At 49.2% G+C, this 15497-nt stretch overlaps 1 protein-coding gene across 1 annotated transcript; it reads left to right on the forward strand.

Annotated features, from left to right (window-relative positions):
* The first annotated feature begins 10309 nt into the window (after window positions 1-10309).
* LOC128909015 (inositol 1,4,5-trisphosphate receptor-interacting protein-like 1) lies at window positions 10310-11892 on the forward strand. The gene has a single exon (XM_054200106.1). The coding sequence runs from the start codon at window positions 10310-10312 to the stop codon at window positions 11792-11794; it is 1485 nt and encodes a 494-aa protein (XP_054056081.1). The 3' UTR covers window positions 11795-11892.
* The last annotated feature ends 3605 nt before the right edge of the window (window positions 11893-15497 follow it).

A 15497-nucleotide genomic window follows, 5' to 3' on the forward strand; every position in this document is an offset into this window, starting at 1 on the left:
GAAAACAGCTGCTGCAATGACTGAACTGCCTACATGGAAATTATGGACAGTCTCATCCACACATCTTGAATGCATTGTGGTCAGGAGGAAATGCAGAACCTGCTCAGGAGCATCTCTGGGGCCTCAAAGTTTTGCCCTTTTGGCTGATACAGGAAGTAGTTTAGTAGGGCCACCTGAAGAGAAGGGTCCCTCCACAGACTGAGTGTCTCCAGGTTGCCTCTGGCTGTGCTGTATTTTTGGGACATTGGAGTAGGTACTGATACGCAGTTGTATTTGAGGTGAGGGGTATATTTCTCAGCCATCAATGCCCATGGGGTTGCCCCTAGTGTTTTTTAGGATGAGGGAGTGTTACTTTACAGTCCTTGATTTGTCCCTTCCTATTGCATGTGCTAGGCAACAGATCTAGCCCAGTGTCACTTAAGCAGAAGCAATTGCAATGACAGAAGTCCTGTGCTAAGCAAACTTTTTCTTTACTTTTTCACTTCAAAGCCTGAAATTATCAGTGACGCAAGAAGCCCTCGATCACCAACACCTTGTTCCACCTATGTCCAGCCTACAGTACTTTCCTCATCCTCTCTTCTGAGATATTCTTTGTTCCCTCCTCCTTTCAGCCAGCCTGTGAGCTCATGGGCAGACTCCATGACCTCAATCAAAGTAATGAAGCACCAGTGACTTCTCTTTCTCCTGAGAGCTTGATTGACTCCTTACAGACAACACACAATGTGAGAACGGATCCACTCAAGCTGCTGTGTGCATCCCTCACAGGCCTTGCCTTGCATGGCTGGCTGTAGGACCAGTAGCTTGCTTTTATCCAACCTGTGAAAACCTTGCCCAGATAAGCTTTTTGAAAGGCAGGACCTCAGAAAGAAATACCTTCTTTTCCCAGATAGTTTTCTTTATATTTGCTCCTTTCTATTTTCCTTTCTCCACCATCACTGGCTATTCCTACCCACTCTCATTTCTTCAGACATATTTTAGGGTCAGCTCTAAAGTGCACATGATTCCCTGGAAAGGCTCTTGTGGCCATGTTCAGAAGTGGACTGAGAAGCTAACACTGGAATTAGTGCCTCTAAGATCAGAATCAGATCTTTCATATTGCTTGTATCTAGAGATGCCTGTTTTCCAAAAACACCATTGTTTTTGACATGAACATTTTGAAGGTTCCTTGAAGTTCCCACTGACTGGAAATGGGAAAACATAACCTCCGATTTCAGAAAAGGAAAAAAAGGAAGACCCAGTGAACTACAGGCCTGTCAGTCTCACCTCTGTGCCTGGTAAGATTATGGAGCAGATCCTCCTGGAAACTCTGCTAAGGCACATGGAAAATTAGGAGGTGATTAGTGACAGCCAACACGGCTTCACCAAGGGCAAGTCATGCCGGAAAAACTTGGTGGCCTTCTATGACAGGGTTACAATGTTGGTAGATAAGGGGAGAACAGCAGATGTCATTAACCTGGACTTAAGCAAAGCATTTGACACTGTTCGTCACGACAACCTGGTCACTAAATTGGAGAGACATGGATTTGATGGATGGACCACTCAGTGGATAAGGAACTGGTTGGATGTCTGCACTCAAAGGATTGTGGTCAACAGCTTGATGTCAAAGTAGAAATCAGTGACAAGTGGTGTTCCACAGGGGTTGGTACTGGGACCAGTGCTTTTTAGCATCTTTGTTGGTGACGTGGACAGTGAGATCAAGTGCACCCTCAGCATGTTTGCTGGCAACACCAAGCTGTGTGGCATGGTTGACATGCTGGAGGGAAGGGATGCCATCCAGAGGGACTTGGACAGGCTGCAGAGGTGGGCCTGTGCAAACCTCATGAAGTTCAACCAGGCCAAGGGCAAGGTCCTGCACCTGGTTCATGGCAATCCCAGGCACAAACACATGCTGGGTGGAGAATGGATTGAGAGCAGCCCTGAGGAGAAGGACTTGGGGGTGTTGGTGGATGAGAAGCTCAACATCACCCGGCAACGTACGCTCACAGCCCAGAAAGCCAGCTGCATCCTGGGCTGTATCAAAAGAAGCATGACCAGCAGGTTGGGAGAGGTGATTCTTCCCCTCTACTCTGCTCTCATGAGACCTCACCCAGAGTACTGCGTGCAGCTTTGGAGCCTTCAGCACAGGAAGGACATGGACCTGTTGGAGAGGGTCCAGAGAAGGGCCACGAAGATGATCAAAAGGCTGGAGCACCTCTCCTATGAAGACAGACTGAGAGCGTTGGGGTTGTTCAGCCTGGAGAAGGGAAGGCTCCGGGGAGACCTTATGCTTTTCAGTACCTAAAGGGGGCCAACAGGAAAGATGGGGAGGGACTCTTTATCAGGGACTGTAGCGATAGGACGAGGGGTAATGGTTTTAAACTGAAAAAGGGGAGATTTAGATTAGATATTGTGAAGAAATTCTTTACTATGAGGGTGGTGAGACACTGGAACAGGTTGCCCAGGGAAGTTGTGGAGGCCTAAAATTGTTCAAGGCCAGGCTGGATGGGGCTTTGAGCAGCCTGGTCTAGTGGGAGGTGTCCCTGCCCATGGCAGGGGGGTTGGAACTAGGTGATCTTTGAGGTCCCTTCCAACCCAAACCATTCTATGATTCTATGATTCTAAACCTCATTATTGTGGTATACTCAGAAGCACCTCGGTCTTGACAAGACTGATCAGTTTGCTGTCTACCCTTTATCTGGTCCTTATGTTTTTAAACTGAGGTGATATCAGTTATTCTCTGCTAATACACCAGCTTAGTGAGCAAGTAATCACAATGGGGCTGACTTTTTGAGCAATTTAACAACTGGCTTTAGCTCTGAGTGAATACAGCACATTTGGCTCAAGTTCCATTCATCAGAGAAAGGATACAGTCCACCCAGTTTGAAATCACTCCTGAAGACACTACAAATGGAAAAATGTAAATATTCTTTGAAGATTATCTGAAAATTCCTTCATATGAATGAATGCTTTAGATGTACTCCATGTCCTAGAAGTACTTTGTTACGTAGTTGAGGAACAAAAATAGCATTACCTGACCTACCTTCCCTATTAAGCAATTCGGTTTAAAGCTTGAGCCTGGGGTGTTAGGTAGTCTCACCGTACACACTTTGAAAGGGTAAAAACGTGTTTGGGAAACAGGGTCATGAAGTGTAATTCAAGCAACAAACCCCAGGAAATGCCAGCTAGATCACAGGTCCCCTAAGACAGAAAAGGGCCCGGTTCTTCTCCAGGCAACTGATTTGCTGCGAGTATTTCACGCTGCGCTGTGCACAATGAATCACACAGCTTCTATACTCATCTGCACCCTGGGTCACCCAGTGGGGATTCCTTCACTGCAGCCATTCAAGGCAAGATGCTATAATAAACCTTACTAATAATACTTCCCAGCTTCGCTGCAACTTTGTCTGCAAGCACTTTGCAGAGAACAATAAAACCATTCGTCTAGAGAAGGGTGAAAAATTTGGGGCAAGACACTTTGCTCAGCTCTTGTATGTCTTCTTGCTATCAAACCACCTTAAGGGGTTTAGTGCTTTTTCAGTATTACAGCCTAATAAGAGCCTTTGGGAAAAACACTGCAATGTATTCAACAGGCAAAAAATCCCGTTTCTCCAAGGCGTTCCTCATCTCAGCTGGAGTATTTTTCTAGAGCTTTAAACAGGGAAAAACACAGGCAGGACAAGTTTGTATCTAAAAGCAGAGGCATTTTTGCTGCACTACCCTTCAGGGCTCTGATCATCTCCTGATATTTCAATTAGTCCCGCTAGTAGGGACAGAGTGGAATTGGGGTTAGAAGGTGTACCAGGTCCAAGCAAAGGTTTGCTGTCTCTCCAGATCAGTTATTAAACCAGCTCTTTGGCAGCAGCCCATTTATTCAGCTTTTACTCTTGCTTTGACTTGAGACCTTCCTGCAACCAGGGTGAAGACCCCTAACTTGTACTGTGGCAGCAAGTCATATATGGCCTTTTAGTCCTGTCTGGTGGAGTGGGAGTTATGAAATGGGTCTCCATTAAGATGTTTCTAATTGAATTGGTCTGTAAGAGGAAGGCAGCTTCTTCACTGAAGCCTTTTGCCTCAGTCTCCTTTGCTCCTTGCTCTCAATTCTCCCAGTCCCCCAGCTCCAGGACAGAGGCAGAGCATGGGGGTCAAGAGCTGCCTACGCAGCCCCCTGCCCTGCTGCCCGCAGCTCCCCGGCCCTCAGCAGCTCCCAACACCGACAGCCTTCTCTGGCTCACTGCTGCAGAGAGGGAGCTCTAAAGCTGGCAGAGCAGCTAAGGAGGAAAAGAGAGGGGGGACTTTTTTTCTTCCCCGATGTTAGCATGCTGGGCAAGATGCTGCGCCCACCCAGACAGGCAGTGCTGAGGCAGGGGGAAACTGTGTGTTTTGTCCCAGCATTTCTGGATCTTGCCTGTCCTGGGATTTCTTTTCACTGAGAGACTCAGGAAAATTATCTTGTAGAGCATCTTGCAGTGCTTTCCCTTTGTTTGTACCCAGATGCCTCTTATGCCAATGTAAATCCAGAGCCAGTGGGACTTCAAGGGAACAACAGGCAGAATTGAGTCAGCAGATTTGACAGAGAGCAGAATCGGGCCTCTGGGACCCATGTGAATTTGGAGATGGATAAGGTTTCTGTGCATTTAGGAGCCACATCACAAAGGCTAGGTCAGATTATCTGTCCTTTCCATCCAGCTCTGGAGGAAATGGGGAACACGCTTGATCCTTTAGGGCTGACAAAACTCCTCAGCGTGAGGCTGACCACAGCGAGAATTAGGTGAAGCCAGCTATTATGGCAGTCCCCAAAATAGAGTCTGAGGGGAGGGCCCATGGCCAGATGCTGCCAAACCCTCTCTGGGCTTGACCCAGAGGGCTGCAGCCAGTTGCTGTAGCCCAGAATGGAGCAGATGCACTGGGGCTACTACAGAGCTGCTTGGGAAGGGCATGAGAAAATCACTTCTTGCGGGAGTACAGCACTGCATTTACACACTGGTCAGTAGGGATCACAAAGCTCAGAGTCCAACAGAGACTAAGCTGGCCAAACGTTGTGAAACAGGAGACAATGGGATCCCCTCCTATTGTAAAGGAAGCTTGCCCTGTTTTTATTATTATAACGAAGCATTAAATTTGCTCGCTACCAGACACCTTGCCAGTTAGTCTATTGTCCCTACCTGCACCAAACTGGACACTTTACTGAGCAGCTGAGAGCCACACGGTGCCACGCACTTGTGTTAGTAAAACACTTTCTTATCTTTCCTTTAGATCCTTCACAGACAGGAGATATCACCAATGCGGGGGGGGGGCAGTAAATTGCACCATGCCTCATTTGCCTCCTTGGATTAATAGCACTTTCCTTCCTCTTCAGCATTTTTTGGCAACTAAAAGCACTAAGGGACTCAGACATGCCCCAGATTTCCTAGATTAGGACACAGCACACCATGAGTTTTCTTAAAGAAGTCTATTGCCCCTTCCCTGGCTCTGCCCTGGCTCTATCTTTAGCCTTTTTTAGAGTAAGGCCACTTTATTTGTGAGGCCGCATTTGTGTTTATACTCGTGCAATATTGTTGTTATCATGCTAATTTTTCTGCCTCTTGCTTTCTAATGCTGCAATATGGTGTGGGGCTAAGCTCTGATTCTCTGTGCACAAAAATCAAATTAAAATGGATTAAAATTAAAATTTAATGGATCAAATTAAAATTAAAATTAAAATTTAATTAAAATTAAAATCAAATTAGAATGGACTGCCCAAAAGCTGCTCTTCTCTGTCACTGGTAATATCAACTGTGGCAGAACTGTGTCTCTGATTAAATAATCTTCCTGTTGAGTAACTTTTCCAAAGAAAGTCTTTCTGGCTTGAAACGTACATACACTTGGACTCGGTCTAAAGAAGACAGTCCCAACCTTACGGGTTCAGTTGTCTTCTCCTGCTTGACTTCTACAATCAGATCCCAGCTGGAATTTGTGTCCTTGCATAATACAGCAACAGCTGCTGCTGGCCTACAACACCTTGTCCCACTGCCCATTGTGGAGACGGTGTTCCTACTGGCCAAACCTTGCTGCACAGGGTCAAGCGTGGCCTCTCTGGTGGGTTGTTGGTTTAGGGAAGAGTAGGGCCTGCCACTGCCTTGTCTGTGGATTCTGGAAGTAGGAGCTGATACACGATGAGACAAAGGGCTGGAGAGTGAACACAGGAATGATTTGGGATGAAGTCCATCTCTTCCTGTGGGTGGGATGGAACTCTCACTCCTGTTACTATCAGCAATGGCATGCATTTCTTCAGAAGTGTGTGCTAATACGAGATTTTAAGTCATCAGCAGCTCAAGTTTATAATACCTAGCCACGGACACCAAACTGACCATCTGACTCTGCAAGACGGTCCCAGCCATGACAACTCTGCATATCAAGGACTAAAACATGACTGCAGCTAAAAGCTCTTTGCTGGTTTTGTTGGGGTTTTTTCGTTGTTGTTAGTTTTTTTCTCATTTTCATTTAAATGAGTTAGGGCTGAGGCAACATCATTTTATTTAATACTGGTTATTAGTCTCTGAAGTTTTCTTTAAATAAAGCCTGATCCTGATGCTGTTACTTCTGTTGAATCGACCCGGAGTCAGAGGGGCAACACAGGGAGCGAAGAGTGACACAGCTTGAATCTGGCCCATAGATTATTAATTCTTTACGGATTGAGAGTCTCATATCATTTGCCTTTGAAGTGCTGTGGTGTATAAACAATAAATAATTTTTCATTTTCCTTTTTGATTTTTATTGTCTTACAGACTTGGATAAAGCAGTATTTCCCTGTGTTGTAAGAGCAACACTGTCCCAGACTCTCTAGGAGTTACACAGACAATATTATGCACCTGATTTAGCTAATTAACAAAGGAGAAGCCACATTGGGAATGCAGTGTTTGCTTCCCACTGACTTCTTACATGCTGTGCCTATCAAAAGAGAGCAGCAAACATGTGTAGAGAAATGAAAGAAGCCTCTTTGATTGTGTGGACTTTCTAATAAGTGGCACTTTGCATTTTGTAGATCAAGGTCTGGAAATAACACTGGCAGTAATTATGCACATGTGGCATGTCACCTTGATGCACTGGTATGGAATACAAGGGGAGAACAAATTTACATAACTAATCACTGACAAACAAGATAAAGTGATTGGTATTAGCAAGTTAACTTTTCTCTACAATTACCACCCTGTGCTATCTGAGATACCCCACATAGTATCTCTGTGAAGAACAAGGAGGGCCTGCTGTGCTTCAGATATCACCACACTGCATTTTTCGTGGCAAATCATAGAATAGCCTGTTAATTTACTTTTTATCCTTGGCTGTGAAACTTGGAATCATCCCACAGGAAGAAGCAGAGAGAACAAGGCTCTCTCCCGTTGGCATATATGTGCATGGAGATTATGCACAAATATAAAGTGCAAAACTTGGTGGATGATATTAAAAACTGGGATCATTCAGAATACAACATATGGGGGACCCAAAACAACAGGTGATCACAAGTTTTGTATTGGTTTTGAAACTGGATTATTTCATTTTTTTCCACTTTTGAGGGGACACACTTCCATGCTTTCCTGTGCAGCTACTAAGCCTGGAAACACTCTGTCTTTACAACAGACATTTTCCAGTTGGTAACTGGGATCCTAGCTGTTGAGGTGTTGTCATTAAATACTGTGAATCTCATGATTAAACAAGGCATTCCCTGCAGGATGTGCTTCTCTTTGTCAGCTGGACGGCTCCTGTCTCTGGCAAACACTTCTTGTTGAGAAGAAAGCGACATAAATTGTAGTGTATGGAACTTGCTGTGCGTGACTCAGATCACGGATGGGATTGCTGAGCTCATGCTAGTTTTCCGTCGATAATGACCTCCGTATCCCACTCTGGATACTACTTTGTGTGCTAGACTTTTCACATTTGCACTGTGAAGGGTAATAGGTTCTGCCTGCAAACCACCTTCTACACCTAAAAGCATCCTGCTTATCTATTCCGATGGTTTTCCCCTTTGATTTTGGACTTGGGACCCATATGTGGCTATTCAGATGACCAAGAGCTCTCAGGTCAGGGGCGCCCTCTTCTCTGGTTAACAGAGGATCAACAAAGTCATTCCCTGGAGTGAAATAGCAAGAAATAATGCAAATTGTTGCCCAAGTTGCTGGGCTGCATGGCAAGGTTTGTTTGACATCAAGAAAATGTCTCTAGAGAAGTTTGCTGCCCACCAGGAGCTCACACTCGGGACATCACTGAGAGACTGCCAAGTCGGCTGAACCCTGCAGGTTATCACCCACTCCTACTACACGATGTACGCTTTAACGATACTGTGACGAGGCAACCTAGAACCATCCAAAGAGACTGTATGTTCCTTGGAGCAATGTTCAAAGGATGAGGAGCAGAGGTGGTGTTCTCCTCTCTCCTCCCAGTCAGAGGAAGGGGTTCAGGAAGGAGGAGGCAAATTGAACAGGTGAATGCCTGGCTGCACAGCTGCTGCTCAAGCTTCTGTGCTTGTGGATCACAGAAAAAGCTGCTGGCTCCTGTGATCGTGGATCAATGTTGGAGAAGCTGGATCTGTTGGGAGCTGATGGCATTCACCTGACCTCATACTGCAGGGAAAAAGAGGGGAGAATGGGCGACACAGAAAGGAAAGGGAAATGCCCGCGCAGCAGCCCTCTGCCAACAGCGGCAGCGTGCTCCTCACAATGGTCTCCCCAGCACAGCAGCCGGTGAAGACCGTGGCGGCTGCAAAGATGATTTTTGCACTGCTTTCCCTTCACACTGTCATGACTGTGGTGGTGATTTGACAAGGGCCAAGAAACTCCCTGGCAGCTCTGGCTGGGCAGGGACCAAGTGAGAGGAACCGCTGAGGTGTTTCCATGTGTTCACCGGGATCAAGGCAAAGCATCTGCCCATCCCAGACACTCCTTGGGGAGTTGCTGCCACAGAACAGAACGTGCTGGACATGGAGAAGCTGGAGAAGCATGGAGAAGCTGCAACCCCCAAAGAGGGAGTTGCTCATTGGGAAATCTCCACCCGCACCCCCAACATCACCCTTGGGAAATGGCTCCTTGGAAGCAGTGTCCTCTCGCCGTGGCACAGTTGGAACAGAGGTCCTGCTATCGACAGGCCCCATCCCACCACCAGGATATGCACCACCACCTACCCATCAGTGTCATGAAGGCACCGAGAGCACACCCACCATCGCAAGCTCAGAGGCCAGCACCAAGGCAGCCGATTCCATCACTCAGGATGGGATCTCAAGGAGCAAGTAAAGCATCCACAGGCCACAATGCCCCTTTTTATGTTTGCTAAGGGTTTGGGGCTGCTTCTGTGATGGTGTGGTCCCCGCCAGGCACCATCATGACCTTTATAGCCCATAACCCTGCCCAAGCAATAACCACCTGTGGTGGTCACAATGGGTGCATCTGGTCATGATGGTGGCATCCGGGGCTCCAAGGTGGTTCTGGGGAGTCAGATAAAAACACAATAGCCAAGGACCAACTTAAGCAATGCTGGTACTGTGGTCAATATGCAAATAGGGCTACAGGGCAACCATCTTACCCCCATAAATAGTCAACCCCCCAAGAGCCTTTGTGATTCTCCTGCACGGCAGCGTCTCCCCTTAAGTAGCAACGCCTCTCAAGATTACTTCTCGAGATGCAGAGATTCCTTGACACAACAGATCCTGGGTAAGTGACTAACAGCACGCTAAACTCTGAAATCTCAGCTAAGCGATACAAAGGATTGATTGGGAAGATACAGTCCTTTTGACATAAACCCTTGACCAGGTCTGGGACTGGATACAGCTGCCCCTGGACTCCTCTCTGAGAAGGAGTTTGGAAAGCAAGAGGGTCCTCTCTGAACCTCCTGATTCCACGGGAGGCTCTCCCTCACAGTTCTGACTGACCCTGCCCTCCATGCAGTAAATGACCGATTGCACCTCGCCATCGAATCTTGTCGAAACACAGTCGCATTGACCATCAAACGCTGCCGCTGAGCCGGGGTGGGGGGTGCCCAAGGGCAGGGCTGGCTGCCGGCCTGTGATGCGCTCTGTCGCCTGGGACACCACAGGGGACGCGTCACAATGGGGGGCAGCTATAAAAGGCGCCAGCAGCAGCGCTGCCCCAGTACGGCCTGGGCTAGCGGTGAGTGGGCTGGCGGGGGGAGGCTGGGCTGGACCAGGGCCGGGGCAGAAACGCCGGCCCCCGCGGGGTGGGTTCTCACCCAGCATCGAGGGCCCAGCCACTGGCCCCTGGGCTGGGCACAGGCCTTACTCCTACAGGCTATGGCTGCAATAAGGGTCCTCGCCTTGCTTGTGCTAAGCATCTTCCAGCTCCTGCCGATGGTCGGCAATGAGCTGGACGAGGCCTTGCGCGAGCATGTGCAGCAGCGTGTGGAGCATCTGATGGCTCGGATGACTTGGCTGCTGCAGGAGCTGGAGCAGAGGAGCCTGGAGCAGAGGAGCCTGGAGCAGAGGAGCCAGAAGCCAGCCTTTGCCTGGGAAGCCCTGGTCTTTGCTGCCTTGCAGCAGTGGCAGTTCTGGGCGATTGCTGGAGTCCCAGTCCTGCTCTTCAGGCTCTGCTGGTGGCGCCGGAAAAGGAGGCGACAGCCAGAGATCGGCCATGAAGAGGAGAGCTCCAGCAGCAGCACAGAGCTGGAGGAGGATGAAAGTGAAGAAGAAGATGCTGATGATTATCAGAGGTGTCTGCTGAATTCTATCACAAAGCGCATCCGATTGTCAGTGAAGAGCATGGCCTACAGGAGACAGGTGGTGGAAGAGCTGGCGAGCGACCTCCTCACTGTCTTACAAGAACGCTTGTCAAATAGTTTCTTCCCGGCGCTGCAGCCAGCCATCGGGGTGGGCAGCGCCTTTGAAGGTTGGAGTCCCGCTGGGCATGATGCTGTCTACCGCCTGCTTGTGCCCATGAAGCCCCCCCGGGGGCACACCTTCCACCTGGAGCTGGGCGCTGCGGGGGAGATGCCGGCAAAGAACTGCGTCCGCGTGGAGCTGGAGTGCACCTGCCCCAGGGACCAAGGCATGGAGAACGTGCTGTGCTTCCTCCACCAACCCGAGGAGGGGCTAGGCAGAAATCAGGTTTCGAGCTTCCTAGGCATCCTCTGCACCGGCTCCTACCTAGATGTTGAGAAGATTGCCCGCTGGTTCCAGAAGTTGGTGAGGTCAGCCTGGCGGAAGATGCCTCAGTCACGTCTCTACACTATGAAGGTGCTGCCTTCCAGCCGCTCCTGCAAGCTGCAGCTGACAAACGCCTCCGGGAGATCCCTCTTCATTGAGATGATGTTTGGGGTGCAGCGAGGCGACTCGGACATCTTCCTGAGCAGCCAGACTGCAGAGGCCATCTTCACCCCAAGCACAATTTGGGCAGAGAGCTATGCTGTGGCAGAGGTGAAGTTCTTCAGGCATGTGGCCAGGCAGGCCCCGCGTGACAACTTCCATCTCAAATGCCTGCAGCTCTGCGCTGGTAGCCTGGTGGGCACAGGCTTTTCCTCTGATGTCTTGAAAACGGTTGTGATGCACCTCCTGAACACCATACCCCCGTCAAGCTGGAGAAGGAGGGAATTCCTGATGCGGCTGCAGGATATCATGTGGTACCTGCACGGCTGCTTGGAGGAAAAACGCCTGCACCACTTCTTCTTTGGTAATGAGAACATGCCTGAGGACATCGTCTTGCCCGCAGCCTTCCAAGCGGCTGAGCCAATCAACCTCTTCCAGTGCCTGCTGCAGGATCCAGCTGCCCACGCCAAGGCACTGCATGACTTTGAGGAAGTGCAAGGTCGGCTCACAAGACTGGTCTTCTGCGGAGACTGAAAGAGGTCTTCCCGGACAGAGCTGTGTTTGTGTCCCCTTGACTGCCCGTGCATCTTTGAAGAGCATCCCTTCCTTCTAGGAGCTCTACTTTGCGCAAAGTTGACAATAAAGAGTGTGTTTGAACAAAAGCCGCATCTCTGAGTGAGTGCGCATCAGTTTTTTGGGGAATGTGGGCACAGGGGGCTGAGTGCTGATGTGGTGGGCTCTGGTTTCACTGATTCTCTAGCTACGGCTCCCCATCCTGCCTGTGCTCCTGCACTGGGGCAATGGGAATAATTTGTCACCCTCCACAGCTGGGCACATTGCCTCTGTGGCTCCGCAGGGAGGGAGCCTGACGTGGCTTCCTTGGGGGCCATACACAAAGCAAGCCCTGGGAGCGCCGTAGCATTGCCCTCGGGTGACCCCAGCGAGGTGGGAATGACGCCGGCCGAGTGGGGAGCCCTTTGCACGGGGGACAAGTGCCACGACGGCAGAGCGGGGCTCTGGCGGCTCTGGCTCCTGTACCAGCATGAGACTCATGCTCCACACCCTCTCGTCACCTCAAGCTTGGGTTCCCACCACTTTAACACGGGAGACTAAACACGTGCAGCAAGGTTAAAGAAAGCTTTTGAGATGCCTCCAATTCCAGGCATGCACTGGCGCAGTCCGTGCCACGTTTCTGAGAAGCAGTGGCCTGGCAGCAGCCATGGCGGCAGGAGAGCTGCACTCATCCCTGTCTTTGGGACACCTCTAGTGGAAATCCAAGGATGGTCTATGGGAGAAGATTTGGAAGATCTTCGATAGTTATCACGTCAAAAGAACTGCCCGTGTCTGAGTGCTAAAGAAGCCCAACGGGTGCCTGGTGCCCATCAGCCCAAGGGACGTGGCTTTTCCGGGCTCTGCGAGGGCCGTGCTGTTGGGGCAGAGTTGGGGCCAGCTCTGCTGTCTGTCTCTCCTGGCCCCGGGCTCTGAGCTTCTCCTCCGAGCCCAATCTGAGAGCAAAATGCCAGCTCCTCTCAGAAGCACCGCCCCAGGGTGTAGCCAGAGGTGCAGCGAGTCACTGAGTGTCTGCCCAAGCCATCACTGCCCGTGTTACACTGCTGATGTGCCTTCTGGAGAAGTGGACACCTTCACAGCTGCCTTGGATCAACGAGCCACCCGAACTAGCACTCTGCGCTGTCACTGTGAAGCTTCATGCTGGAACTCCGTCGCGTTGGGGGCAAGATGTCCTGCAGACGGGGTTCGGCCACTGAAAGCCTGCCACAGCCTTTGACATACTGCTTCACAAGGGTCTCTGCACAGTTCCCTCTGCCGCCAGGAGATCTCAGGCTTGCAAGATAGCTCTGGGGGGTGTCTGAGGGCATTTCTGTGCCCCTGACACCCTTGGGCTGTGTGTGGGAGGGACTGGCAGGTCGGCAGGTCCTGAGGCAGTTGGGGGGTGCTGGCTGTCCCCGCGGCCCCTTCCAACCATGGGAGGGGTTTGGAAACCTTCACAACTGGCCTGTGCCAAGCCAGGAGAGAGGCTGGGATGCAAAGTACAGAAATTCAAGAGTAACGCTTTATTCATGCGCGTGAGGTGTCCCGTTCAAATTGGCGCACCCTGAATGCGGTTTTACATGAGGTTCTTCTACCTCTCTCTACCATTCAGGTACAACATGATGTGGCCAATCCCTACTTAACACACGCATACTACAATTTTCAAAGCAGCTCTGATTCTGTGGCGTCGCCATCCATCTGCTTCTGTCTTGATCTGCACGACCCTGGGGTTGGTCTGGCTACAGCTCCTTCTCTCTGGTGCCAGGCAAGGGGAGGGTTTCACAGCGGTGGTAGAGGGGCTAGGATGCAGACATGATAGTCCGGGATTGGGGAATTCAGGGCATGGGAGTAACGGACAGGATTCAGGAAAAGTCAAGCCGGCAGAGTTGAGCCACCCACCCGCATTAGAACCTGTGCCACTAGGAAAGCACGCAAGGTATTAGCAATTGGAGATTCCTTACTGGGAGGCGCTGAAGCAGCTCTTTGCCGTCCAGACAATTTCTCCAGAGAAGTTTGCTGCCCACCAGGAGCTCACACTCGGGACGTCACTGAGAGGCTGCCAAGACCTGAACCCTGCAGGTTATCACCCACTCCTACTACACGATGTAGGGTCTGACGACACTGTGACGAGGCAACTTAGAACCATCCAAAGAGACTGTATGTTCCTTGGAGAAATGTTCAAAGGATGAGGAGCAGAGGTGGTGTTCTCCTCTCTCCTCCCAGTCAGAGGAAGGGGTTCAGGAAGGAGGAGGCAAATTGAACTGGCTGCTGCTCAAGGTTTTGTCTTCTGCAATGGTGGATCAACCTTGGAGAAGCCAGTGAAGCCTCATGCTTTTAATAGGTTTTGATGATCATTTCTGTGGGGAAAAGCTGTACTTGACAATAGTAAGAAAGAGATGACTTTATAGCATTTATGTCAGGAGACATTTTTTCTTTATTGTACATGGAAGAGAAGAAATGGTGTCTATATGGAGGACATACTTCATAGAATCATAGAATCATAGAATCATAGAATCATTTAGGTTGGAAAAGACCCTTGGGATCATCAAGTCCAACCATCACCCTACAAAGTTCTCCCTTACACCATATCCCTTAACACCACATCTAAATGAGTCTTAAACACATTCAGGGATGGTGACTCCACCACTCTCTGGGCAGCCTATTCCAGTGTCTAACCACTCTTTCTGTGAAGAATTTTTTCCTAATGTCCAGTCTAAACCTACCCTGCTGCAGCTTTGAGGGTGAATTAAGTGATTCTCTGCGGAATTCACACCAATCCTCTGGCTTCTTGAATGAGTAACTTTGCAAAGCAGAAAAGAAGGCAGCAAACAGATAACAGCATAGAAAGTCAGTGTGACATCTGTCTTGCATGTATGCTTATGTTTCACTTTCTGATCTGTGAGGTTTTCAGGCACAAAATGACTAAATTTCAGCAAGTTCATATCATGCCTTGGATCATTCTATACAGCAGGTTGTTTACCCACTATATTACAGGCAAGTACTTTCAATATTGACAGATTGGCTAAAGGCCAAATTTTATATGCTGCTATTAGCATATTTTTACTGTTTCTGTGCTTACAAAGGAACCAGAATGTTCCCTGGCAGTCAAGGCTAATAAGTATGCAAATCATGATCTGTGCTTATAGGCACGCTCTTTTTTGGTACGTGCATCAGTGTGCCAATTTGGCACTCGCCTTTCTGATCAGAGATAAACAGAGCTGCAGGGATTACGGTGACAGATAATTCCTCCTGAAAATTGTATGGGTTTTGAAACATGCAGAATTGGGTTTAATCCCCATTGCTCTGCACAGTGGATTTGCTATAAGAGAAGCTACTCACAAAAGGGGTAGTACACAGGTCTCTGTGCCAAAATATGTGAACCCACGAGGCTTTCTACTTTCTTAAGGTCACTTTTAAGTTTATATCTTCAAGAGCTAAGAAACAGCTTAGTATCCAATGATTTGGGGATCTGAAAGGAGATATACAGCACTAAAGGCTCTGTATGAACCTAGAGCATGTGAGACAAGATCTTAGCACAATCAGTGGCCATGGGTAGCATGCATGTATTTCTCAAGCTCACGTGTTCTCTATCTGTACACTCTCTTCAGTCACGACCATCTCAGTATGACGTAACACACTTCCTTAGTAGCTCACATCTCTTGAGTATCCCCTCCAGACTACTCTTCCT

Source organism: Rissa tridactyla, chromosome 4, assembly GCF_028500815.1.
Source record: "Rissa tridactyla isolate bRisTri1 chromosome 4, bRisTri1.patW.cur.20221130, whole genome shotgun sequence".
Classification (NCBI taxonomy): Eukaryota; Metazoa; Chordata; class Aves; order Charadriiformes; family Laridae; genus Rissa; species Rissa tridactyla.